General features: G+C 57.3%; 1 protein-coding gene and 1 long non-coding RNA gene across 3 annotated transcripts; one reads left to right on the forward strand and one right to left on the reverse strand.

Moving 5' to 3' along the window:
- On the forward strand, positions 279-3308 carry LOC110396429. Of its 2 annotated transcripts, none has more exons than XM_021392052.1 (2): positions 279-1220; positions 1641-3308. In XM_021392052.1, exon 2 carries the CDS (start codon positions 1733-1735, stop codon positions 2777-2779), a length of 1047 nt encoding a protein of 348 aa, XP_021247727.1. In that variant the 5' UTR covers positions 279-1220; positions 1641-1732; the 3' UTR covers positions 2780-3308. The 2 variants fall into 2 exon arrangements, with proteins under 2 accessions (XP_021247727.1, XP_021247726.1); XM_021392051.1 differs by having other exon boundaries at positions 1712-3307.
- On the reverse strand, positions 9858-11534 carry LOC110396319. Its single transcript, XR_002436924.1, has 4 exons — positions 11098-11534; positions 10609-10782; positions 10373-10473; positions 9858-10137 (listed from the first exon to the last, which is right to left on the reverse strand). It is a non-coding gene; the product is annotated as an uncharacterized LOC110396319 (long non-coding RNA).

Raw genomic sequence — 11925 nt, forward strand, 5'->3', positions numbered from 1 at the left:
CTGCAGGGCCTGTTCCTTCCTGCCCGGTGGAGAAAGCACATGGTCCTCCTGCAGTTTACTATCTAAGATTTTCAGCCTGTAAACTCTCTGTTATATTTCTACTAGTCTCATTTTTGATATATTTAGTAAAGTTAGTTGTTCCTCCTCAGATTGGTGCCGCTGTTTTTTGTGTTAGATCCGACAATTTTTTATTTTTCTTCCTCTTTTCTCGTTTTTTTTTTTCTTTCAGGCCTGTCCCCCTTGTCATGGATGCAGACCCTTAGATAATACCATGACATGTTGCCATGGAGAGAGGAGGAGGTTGGGAATGGGGGGCTGCTGCTAGGGCCACCAGCACATCCCCAGGCCCTGCAGTGAGGAGTCAGGGGTCAGACTGGACCCCAGCTCCCCAGATCCTCCTCCTTGCACTTCTTGAAGGTAGGGCTGACATCACCTTTCCCAAGGAGCACAAGCTCACCAAATAGCAAATAGATTTATGACCAATGTCTTGTAAGCACACATATCCAACATGTCACCAGCACACAGCGCTGTAGAGGAAGAGGGTCACCAAGAGGACAAGGGCCTGGAGCAGGGTGACACGGTGCAGCACTGCTGGTAGTCCTGGGGCAAGGCAAAGAGTAGAGCATGGGGGAACACTGTGAGCAAGTGGGGAGCCCCCCAGCAGCTCAGGCTGCACAGGGCCCACGCATGAGGCACCCTCTCCTTCTCGTGCACCAACACCAGGGATCAGGCCAGGTAAAGATGGGCAGTGGCAGCCTCTGTGCTTCCCCTGCTGGGGGGTGACTGGGTGCACTGACAGGGACAGCCATTGTGTGTCTGAGGGATGTCACCACTGCATCACAGACGGGGCCCTGTTTGAGTGGTTCCATGTGGTGTCCCTTTATCTGAAGAGCAGCTGGGAGAAGGAACTGGGTAGGAGCAGGGTGCTCACTGCATCTGTCAGCCTCCATAATCCCAGAGCCCAGGTGCCCTTCAGGCTGGTCATGTCCATGGCACCATCACAGGGCCGTCGTTAAGAGCTGAGTGGTTATGCTGGTGGCCGCACACTTCATGTGACTTCCAAGCAGAAGATGAAGCTCTGGATTCTGGCAGTCACGGCAGTCCTTCCAGTCCTCAGTGTCTTGGGCCACTGGGACCACAGGGTGTTCTGCACCGTTCCTCTGCTGGGCATAGTGGTGCTGACCATCCTCATGGCCAGGAGGCGCCGAACCAACGCCAAGGTAGGACCTAGCTGGTGTCACCAAATGCTGCCTATCCCATGGGATGGGATGGGATGGGATGGGATGGGATGGGATGGGATGGGATGGGATGGGATGGGATGGGATGGGATGGGATGGGATGGAATGGGATGGGATGGATGGGATGGAAGGGGATAGGATGGGATGAAGTGAAGGGAAGTGAAATTGAAGTAACGTGACATGATGTGATGTAAATTGAAGTGAAGTGAGCAAAGCAGAGTGGAGTGAGATGAAATGAAATGGAGTGGAGTGGAGTGGAGTGGAGTGGAGTGGAGTGGAGTGGAGTGGAGTGGAGTGGAGTGGAGTGGAGTGGAGTGGAGTGGAGTGGAGTGGAGGGCCCAACTCTGCACCAGGCTGGGGCCAAAGACATCCCTGTCCCTGTGACTCCATTCCCTTTCCCAGGTCCTTGCTCCCCGGGCAGGGCCCACCAAGGCTGGCAATCCGCACAACGTCAACTTTGCTTTCTGGAGCAGGGCACATCAGTAACGAAGAGCATGCAGACCAACAGGAGCACGGAGCAGAGTGGCAGGAAGGGGCCCGGCCCCACATTGCACAACTCGTGCTGCTGGGCCGGGCTCTCCTCATGTCCCCAAGAGCCGTTCCGGGCCGGAGCATCCCAGCGCTGCCAGAGCATTCCATCAGAAGACCCGAGTGGTGGTGCCGAGCCTTTGCTGTCCTGCAGCAGAACCAGTCCCACCAGAAGATCCAAACTCAGCTGGTTGAGGTCACGTGGAAAAGGACGGCACAGAAGCAGATTGCACAGGAAAGCAGCCTCTGGAAGAAGCTTGCCATGGGAGAGACAAGGAGGAACTTGGGGTCCAGCCGCCAGCTCAGAGCTCCTCGGGAACCCACCCTCCACTGACAGCATGGAGGACCTCTCCAGATCCCTGATGCAGTCCTTGGACACCACAAAAATCTGCCTCGGCCTGCTGGCCAAGATGGAAAAAAACAACGGCAGCGGTGCTGGAGAGGCGCGCGGGGGCTGGAGGAGCGAACACTCGGTCTGCGTGCGGTGCCGCCGGTGCCTGGATGACAGCTGCCCGCACCACAGCGGCTCCGCAGCCACCACGGCCATGGGCACGGTGACCGCCTCGCTCTGCTCCCTGGGTGTGGTGGTGAGGGTGGAGGAGGTACAGCTGCACGTTGGGTTGCGCTTCGAGCTGTCCGTCGGCGGGAAGACGCTGCACACATGGGAGAAAACCGTGCGGCTGCCCAAACGTTGTGGCAGTGAGGAATACTGCGAGGAGTGCGGAGAGCCTCTGTCCAGAAGTCCCGAGGACTGGGGGACGCAGCAAGGGGGGTCCCATCCCAACACAGCCTCCCAGTGGCCCCTGCCCCCCTGGGCACAGCCAGTCCCCCCGGATGCTTCAGAATGGCTGCAGAGAGCAGGGATGGAGCCCCTGCCCCAGGTGGAGTGCAGGGTCCCGGGGCACTGCAGCACAGGGCAGTGCCTCCTCTGCTTCCGGTGCAGGGTGAAGAGCGGAGGGAAGAACCCACAGATAGCGGGGACAGCTGAGGGCAGCAGAGAGATCAGCATCTGACAGCACTGTGGGAAGGGACCAGCTGCCACCCGCCCCTCTGCTGCCTGATTTTGAGTTCTCAGCTACGGTCTAGGGAGCACCAGCAATAAAGGGGACTGTGGCATACTGTGAGCATGGGTGGGAGTTTGATTCGAGGAGCCATTTTCCCCCATTCCCCTCCCCACAGCCGTACCAACACCCCCATGGGGTGTGCTGGGGCCTGGTGTAGTAGAGGACATGTTGGCTACTGCTGCTGATGGGGACTCTTCACCATGATGATGATATCTCCATTATGTTTGAAAAGTCACGGCTGTCAGGCAAAGTCCCCGAGGACTGGAAAAGGGAAACGTCACTCCCATCTTTAAGAAAGGGAGAAAGGAGGACCCAGGGGACTACAGGCCGGTGAGCCTCACCTCTGTGCTGGGAAGATCATGGAGCTGATCCTCCTTGGAAGAGATGTTCAAGAACATGAGGGACAAACAGGTGATCAGAGACAGCAAGCACAGCTTCACCAAGGGCAGATCATCCCTGACCCATCTGGTGGGCTTTAAGGTCCCCTCCAACCTAACTCATTCTATGGTTCCATAATTCTATGATGAGATTGTTGTCCTTCATAGGCCTGGAAATGGTTTTAGGGTTTAACTGCTCCATCAGCTTCCCAGGGGTCACTGTGTGTGTGTTCAGACTGCTGTTCCCTGAGAACTTCACAACACTCTTCACCACCTTACTGGGTATAAACGTGCAGGTTTTGGTATCAGGGGTGCATGGGGCACCTGTGAAGAGAGGTCAGGGCTGTGTTTGTGAACCAGGAGCCAGGGCCAGAGCAGCATGTGGGCTGCACAATTTGGAACTGCAGAACAGGGACGCGGAGCCTGGCAACCCCAATGGTCCTCGCTGGCCGGGTGATAATTAAACCTCAGGTCTTATCAGTGCTTGGACCCGCTGTCCTGGGCCCTCATCAGAGAGTCCAAAGGAGGTGGACATGCCACTTGGCCAGTTCCAGTGCCATGGGTGGCCAAACCTGGAGTCCTGAGGCTTGCAGCCTGTGCCGCCTGCCCACAGAGTGCTGCTGAAATGCTATTGTTCTTAACAATCCCTTAAGTATATTACACCTTCCGCAACAATCCTCTTAGAGGAAGCCGTCGAGATGGCTGACAAAGGGCAAGGTGTCATTTAAATACACCTAGGTGTTAGTCCAGATGGAAAGAGCATGGCCCAGGGCACGGGAAGAGGCCACGGGGCTCTTGGGCTCCTTCAAGGCTTTGTCCCATCCTGCACACAGGATGGCTCCAGCCACTGGTGGGGGGAGCAGCATCCCTTGGCCCCAGCCAGAGCTGCCACCAGCTCATCTCTCCCCATGCAGCTCCACATCTCCCATCAGCCTTCCTGATGGAAGAACTGCAGAGATTCAGACCTCAGCATCCAGCTCATCTTTGGCGCAATCCGGCGGCCCCGTGTGGATACGCTCAGCTCCTGCAGTTGACCTAAGTCTTGCTCAGGCTGATGAGCCACAGTAACCCTGATGCGCTCGTTAATATTAAAGCACCAGGTGTGTGCTCACAACCATGACCCGAAACAGAAGCAATACATCCCTAGAACAGGTGACCCATTGGAATCCACTGGGGGAAATAACAAATTACATGGAGAGGTCAGAAATGATGCGGTAAAATTCTAAGCTGGGACTGCAATCCAATCACTTTATCTCATAAATAATTTCATACATCTGAGCTCTCTGGAGCACTGTACCCAGTGCTGGGCTCCCCAGTTCAAGGGGGACAGGGAACTGCTGGAGAGAGCCCAGCGGAGAGCTGCAAGAGATGGTGGGGACCGGGAGCATCTCCTGATGGGGAGAGGCTGAGAGCCCTGGGGCTGTTCAGCCTGAGGAAGAGAAGGGGAGAGGGGATCAGATCAGTGCTGATCAGTAACTGATGGTGGATCAAGTGGATGGGGCATGAGGAATAACTTCTTTACTGTGAGGGTCACATGTCAAGGGCCACGTGCAAACCGATAACGCATGGGGGGTTGCAGCAGCAAAGCAGGGGGTGCACGGTGCAGCAGGGCTGCTCCCAGCACAGGGACTGCAGGACGAGCCGTGCCTACTCACTCCAGGAACTCAAAGTTGGACTTCTTATCCAGCGCGTCTTGGGGCATGTCCTTGTAAAACCTCCTGCAGGAAGGGAGCGATGTCAGACAGCTGCTTGTGCATCCTCATGCATCCCTGCTCCACGTGCTTTCCCCCAGGGCTCTGCCCCCTGAGCTGGGTGCTGGAAGCCCCCTCCTGCTCCCGCTCCCTGAGCACCCAGCAGCACGTACCTGAGCTCGAGGCAGCCCAGCTGCAGGGCCATGCCCTCGCTCACCTTGCTGGCATAGTTCTGCATGTACTCGCTGCGGAGCTAATGGGGAGAAACAGAGCTCAGAGATTCGGTGTGAGGGGGATGCTCACGGGGGTGCGCATGCTTTGGGGTCCCTTCATGGGGTGCGCTGGGCTGGGGGAGAGGTGAAGCCCAGCAATGCTAGGGGTGGGTAGGGGGCTCTGGAGGATCTGCTGGTAGAAGTAGAGAAGCGTGGTCCTGTCCTCTAAGAAGCGCTCCATGTAGTCCTCGGGCAGATAGCGGATCTGCAGGTCGTACCTCCAGAGCAATACCTTTGTGACCCCAACCCCTCCAGAACAACGCCTTTTCATCCCCATCACCTCCGGTGCCGTGTGCCTGTGTCCCCATCCCCATTAGCTGGGATAATTAATCCCCTCTGCTCCAGCATCCCACACCCAGCCCCACACTCACCCCCAAAAATCCAGGACGTGCCCGTGCGTGCTCTGCAATGTGGGACAGTGCCATGTGACCCCCCCTTCCCCGGCAGAGCTGCATTTAGCAGAGGGCTTTGTGCAGAGATCAGAGCAAAACAGGGCAAGCAGCCCAGGCTCATCCGCACACGGAAGGGCGATAGTTATTTATATTGATTGGCTCTTTTATTTTTAGAGGGCACACAACCTAGAAGCCTGCTCACAAACATCCCTTGGGCCAGAACAGAAGAGGTTTGGCTTTTCATTTTGCTGAGAACAACTGGAAACCACATTTAGCCTGCGCTGATCGAAGAGATCCAAGCAGATCTCAGTTTTCCTCCTTTATTTTGTGGGGATTTCTGGGCCGTGAGCACGGCACAAGGGATAGCCAAGGCACCGCTCGCCCCATCCCTTTGCACGCAGCTGGGCTGAGGCCGGGCACACTCAGCGCACGCATGTCACCAGCAGCCAAGCAGCACTTCTCAGCCATGAAACAACCAACGTGAAAACTCAGCCCGGGGGCCTCTCCCTCCCTGAGCTCAGCCCTCTGGTTACTCATTAAACAGGACCGGAGCTGTTTGCAAACAGCAGCACCGGTGGCCCATGGGTCACCCCAGATCTGCTGCAGGGAATGGCCCCAGGGAAGGGATCCTGGACATGGGGAGGGGGCGAGAAGGGCTGGGAGGGCACAGAGAGGATGGGGACAGCACTGGGGGTCTGTCCTGCGGCAGGTGATATGGGGCCCTGGAGGCAGATGGGTGACATGGGGACCTGCAGGGTGCTGCAGACAGGGAGCAGCGCAGGTGGCACGAGCAGGGTCTGCGCTCTCCCTGTGGCACCGTGGGGTTGTGACACCTGTCTGGTGCAGCTGGGCACAGTGTGACAGCCACCCCACAGTGCCCCACAGGAGACAAACAGGGGACAGGCAGCATTTCCCAGGGGCTGGCTTTGCTCTGGCAGTGCCACAGTGCAGCTGCAGCCCAGGAGGGCACCGGCACATGCATGGGTGCTCACACACGCTTTCACACCGGGTTATTTCTCGTTGCACGAGGAGGGTCTTGCAGCGCTGGCCAGCAGCTTCCTGCCCACCGTGCTGAAAAAAGCTGTCAGGTTGAGCAGAATTAGCAACCCCCCAGCCAAGCCCTCAGCTTCGCTTTTGGGGTTTGCCACAAAAGCTCAGTGCACAGAAGTGACGCCCCTCCTCCCAACCTCGGCTTCTCTCCTTGCCAGATTTGTTCACTCAGCATCACCGTCCTCACCCAACGCATCCCGTCGTGTGGGGCTGAGCCGATGTCCCCTTCCCCTGGGGACCCCCTGGGGCACAGCCCCACGAGGACCTGACCGTGCGCAGCCCTCTGGGTGGAGAAGGGACCCCAACCACATCCCCACATCCCCTGCCCCCACCTCACATCGGCACAGTGACAGCCCATGGCAGCATGGCTCCGTCCCCAGCGTAGCGGTGGCATTTGGGGACAGCCAGACACACGGGGACACAGGTGACCATGAAACGCTTCCACCACCAAACCCTGTGCCCCCACAGCCCCTTCCCCTCCCCGCGGGTCTGGAACACCCCCGACGTCCCCGTTGCGCTCTGCCCCGTACCAGGAAGTCTCTCTGGGTGCTCCCACGCACTCCTAAGACACGGAAAAGTTTTGTGCTCGGTGCTGCTCTCTCCAGCCCTACCCCAAATCTGGGCCGCATCAATGGAGTGACCCATTCTCACACACCGGGGATGGGTTGGACCCCCCTGGGCCCCGGCTAAGTGTGACGAGTTTGCCCACTCTCAGCTCACCGCCCACCCCAACACCAGCAGAAATGGCAAAGGTCTGGGACCTGCTGCTCCCCATGGGGCACCCAGGACAGGGCTAGGAGGGGGCGAGCGGCACTTAGGGCGAGGTGGCTGTCCCTTGTCCCCACCCTGAGCTGACGGAGCTGCTGCTTCCTGCTGTGTGCGGAGGCATTTGCATAGCACCCAGCAGGCACCTCACGCATGTGCCCACGGCGTAGGTGGGGAAACTGAGGCACAGCGCACCCGAACTCCCCCCCGTTGCCCCAAACCTGCTGCGCTGCCCCCAACCCACTGTGTTTCCACCCCCTAAGCTCCAGATTTGGGGCTGCAAGCCCCCCTCCTCCCAAAGCACAAGGACAACGAGGACCCCCCCACCATTTACCTTGTCCCTTCGGCAGGGTCCCGGTTCCATGACACGGTGTGGGACAAGCAGGGGGACCATAGTGTTTGTCTCTGCTGTTGTGTTACGGTTTTGTGATTTTTGTTGTCGGTATTCCACATCATTACATCATGTAAGGTACAGGCAGTTAAAGAGTTAATTCCCTGGTTACTGCTAACTGCCTTTTTTGGTATGGCCTTCCAAGGTGGAGGGGAGCAGGTGCACTCCCCAGGGGTCTTTGTGTTGGAGGGGGTGGTGAAGGTGCCTGGGAGATGCGGGGTCTGTTCCTTCCTGCCGGGCGGAGAAAGCACGTGGTCCTCCTGCAGTTTGCTAAGATTTTCAGCCTGTAAACTCTCTGTTATAATTCTACTAGTCTCATTTTTGATATATTTAGTAAAGTTAGTTGTTCCTCCTCAGATTGGTGCCGCTGTTTTTTGTGTTAGATCCGCCTACGAGTCCCCTGCCTTTCCCCCTCTTCCCTTTGTTTCCCCAGGGTGCCGGTCTGCGGCTTCCCTGCCACTTTAGCTGCCGGGGATGATTTGCCACCCTGCGGACCGCAACCTTGGCAGACCACCCCCATACTCCTCTCTGCTCCCTTAGGCCCCCCCATCACCATGGCTGGGGGGCAGGTAGGCAGCATAGCCTGGGTCACAGCAGCCTTCTCTCCTTTCAGGGGAAAGTCGAGGCTGAACTGCACCTCCTGACAGCAGAGGAGGCAGAGAAATCACCCGCTGGGCTGGCTCGCAACGAGCCCGACCCGCTGGAGAAACCCAAGTAAGCAGAAAACCCATCTCCCCAGCCCATGTCTGGGCTCCTATGAGGAGCTGCTGGGTGGTGCTCAGGGAGGGAGCTGTGTATGCGGAGGTGAAGAAGGGTCACACCTCAGGGATGAGAGTTATGGGCAGAGCCTTCTCCCTTGGTTCCCCACCGCTGCCCACTATTCACTGCCCCACTGCCTTTCCTTACTGTTCTCCTCTTCTGCCTTTCTACTTAGCTTCAGCCCCTTTTTCTGCCCTCCCACGTCCTCCTCCACTCTGCTCCTGACCTACAGGACGCTAGCTCCCCTGGCTTCCCCCGCTGACTCCCCTTGCAAAGGTCACCCAGGGACGAACCCACGGCCTCCCCTTCCCCCCCAGGGTCCTCTAGCTGTGTTGCCTGCTCTCTCCATGACCGTGGCATTCATGACAGGCATTTGCTTCCCCGGCAGCCGTCCAGACACGTCTTTCATCTGGTTCCTCAACCCTCTCAAGTCCATCAAATACCTCATCTGCACCCGCTACAAGTGGCTCATCATCAAAATCGTGCTGGCCCTGCTGCTCCTCATCATGGTGGCCCTCTTCCTCTACAGCATGCCAGGCTACATGGTCAAGAAGCTCCTGGGGGCATGAAGCACGGGAGCATCCAACCTCCAGCTCAGAACCACCGCTTGTCCCAGCCCCATGCCCTTCTCCCCCCCACAGACTCTCGGCAGCCTCAGGATATATCTCACTGCTGCTGGGTCTCCTCTTCTGCATATATCTGCACATTGCTGTCTTCACTCCCACAGAAATGGGGCTGGAGGAGCTCCATCCCCAAGGCTGGGTATCATTCCCCTGGGCTGGCAGTGGTGCCCAGCCAGCCCCTGCAGGACACCCAGGATGGGGTACTGTGGCCCTCTGCCTTCTGGGGCAGCGGTTGGAGCACGTTGCATCCTGCTGCAGAGGTGAGGAGCACAAGAGCTGAGGCGCTGGAGCCATCGGAGTGTTCCCCAAATGCTTCTTGAGGGGACACTGAGAAACAGAGCCCCAGGGCTCTGCAAGGGGCTGACCCTGCTCTGTCCTCCCTGGGGCACCAGCAGAGGCATAGAAGCATCCAGCAGCACAAACATCTTTCCAGGGCCGCTTACCCAGCACTGGCACTGACTGGACAACCCTGAGGCTCACAGGGAGCCACATCTTCTGGCACAGTGTGAGCTCCCTCCAGCCTTCCCTCTGATGGGTTTGTACTCATCAAGAGCTTTGGGCGTATTTCTGGCTGTGCAAAGTGGGGAAGGAGGGAGGGAAGGGCTCTCGTGTAAGTTCTTTGTAATATTCAGCTGCTGATGACCCACCATGCTCCGCTTCAAGTGTGCAAGACCCTCATTCAGTACTTAAGAAGCACTTGGGAGACGTTTTTAGGTGAGATGTTTTTTAGGGAGATGTTTTGTGTTTTATCCTGTGAAGTCTGGGCTCACCGCTGACCTGCTGCTTACAGCCGTTCCTCTCTCTATACATTATCTTCCATTATTGTCCCCAAAATGGACACGCCTCACACTGCGCAGTGCACATGACCGCTGGGCTGGCAGCAGGGAGAGGGGATGCTGCTGCCCACATAGGATGCAGTCTCTTCTATCCACCACATGCAACCTGCAGCCACAGGGCAGCCAACGGTGCAGAATCTGCTGTCTCAATCTGGGAGGGAGGAAAGAGGTGGGGAGGGATCCCAGGGCCTCATTTGGGCCCGTTGAGCTGGAATCCCCGGGACAGGAAGGCCCATACTGGGAACAGTGAGGCCAGGGATTCCAACAAGGGGGCTCTGGGTAAAGGGGCTGTGGTGGCTGTGAGTGCAGGGCAGCGGGCATCTCCTGGGCAAGGCTTGGATCAAGCCTGGCCCCTCAATAGCTTCTCCACCCTGCATGACACGCACCTCTCTTGATTTCTCGCAATCCTCATCGACCTCCTCACGGGCTTCTGCACAGTTCCCTTCTGGACCGTGCTTCTCCGCAAGCTCCTTCTCACAGCGCTCCTCTGTGTGCACACAGGAAGGCTTAGTGGGGCACAACTTCCCTGCAGCGGGATCCCCCCAGCCCGGGGTGCAGATGCCCAGGAGGGCCCCAGTGCTGGAGGAGGGTGGGAAGGCTGGGAAGTGGGCTCCTTCCTTACCTGCGGCACCAGCCTCCGCCAGGACAAGGCAACTACCAGAACTGAAGAACAGAATTGCCTCTGAAAAGTGTGGAAGCCCAGCATTTGCATGACTGTCTGCAGCTGAACGATGAGGAACCACTTGACTAGCAGCCTGAGCATCTTCACAGGTCTGGGCTCAGTGGCAGTCGTCCTCTTGAACAGACCCATCCAAAACACAACACGCAGTTAATGACAAGGCTCCTCTTATGCTCACCCCAGCACTCCCAGAACAACATTTGTCATCCTACACAAACACTTTCTCAACAGCACAGCTGCCAGGACTGCACTTCCCGGTGCTGGTCCCCTCCTCCCAAGCTGTGCTCCCCCTGCCCGTGCCCATCCCAGTCCATTTGGCAGCATCAACCTGCACACCCAGCACTGCAAGCAGCCCTGGGGAGGCCGACAAACGCAGAGAGACCCCAGGGGGAGAGAAGGCTGGGGCACAGCAGGGCACCCACTCCTACCCACCTCCCTTCTCCTTCTCGCAGCTCAACTGCCACGCTCTTCAGCTGCTTGCTCTCTGCCGTGCAGGCAAAGAGAGACCTGAAGCCCACTACATCAGGGCAATGACTGTGATGTGATGCTGACATCACTTTGATTCACAGTGGCTGCCATGGCTGCCCAAGGCTGAGCTGCACCCAGTATTCGCAAGCAGAAAAATTCTTCTGGGCACTCAAGACAAGCTCTAGGTTTGCTTGGCAAGGTTTTGGTGTAAGCTCTCTGCAATACTCAGCTGTTGATCAGAGAATCAGAGAATCACACATCATAGAATATCCCAAAACAGAAGGGAATGCCAAGGAACATCAAGTCACATTCCTGGCTCCAAGCAAGACCACTCCAAATTCAAACCTTGTCTTGGAATCATGGAATTGTCAAGGTTGGAAAAGAACTAAGATCATCATGTCCAACAATCAGCCCACCCCCACCATGCCCACTGACCATGTCCCTCAGTGGTACATCTCCACGGTTCTGGAACACCTCCAGGGACAAGGACCCCACCATCTTCCAGGGCAACCTGTGCCACTGCACGGCCACTCTTTCAGAGCAGAAATGTTTCCTAATATCCAACCTGAACCTCCACCTGCACAACTTGAGGACATCACTTCTCGTCCTATCAGTGTCACCCAGGAGAAGAGGCTGGCCCCCACCTCACCACAACCTCCTTTCAGGTCATTGTAGAGAGTGATACAGGTCTCCCCTGAGCTTTCTCTGCTTCAGACTGACCCATCCCAGCTCCCTCAGCCGCTCCCCATAACACTTGTGCTCCAGATTCTTCACAGCTTTATTGCCCTTCGC

The sequence above is a fragment of the Numida meleagris genome, chromosome 3, assembly GCF_002078875.1.
Source record: "Numida meleagris isolate 19003 breed g44 Domestic line chromosome 3, NumMel1.0, whole genome shotgun sequence".
NCBI classification, from domain to species: domain Eukaryota; kingdom Metazoa; phylum Chordata; class Aves; order Galliformes; family Numididae; genus Numida; species Numida meleagris.

What these genes read in the sequence shown, in the direction of transcription:
- LOC110396429 (XM_021392051.1), top strand. Translation starts at nt 1,071, where the DNA reads ATGAAGCTCTGGATTCTGGCAGTCACGGCAGTCCTTCCAGTCCTCAGT. An exon ending in GGCGCCGAACCAACGCCAAG is followed by an intron (nt 1,221 to 1,711) that starts GTAGGACCTAGC and finishes TTTCTGGAGCAG; the next exon opens with GGCACATCAGTAACGAAGAG.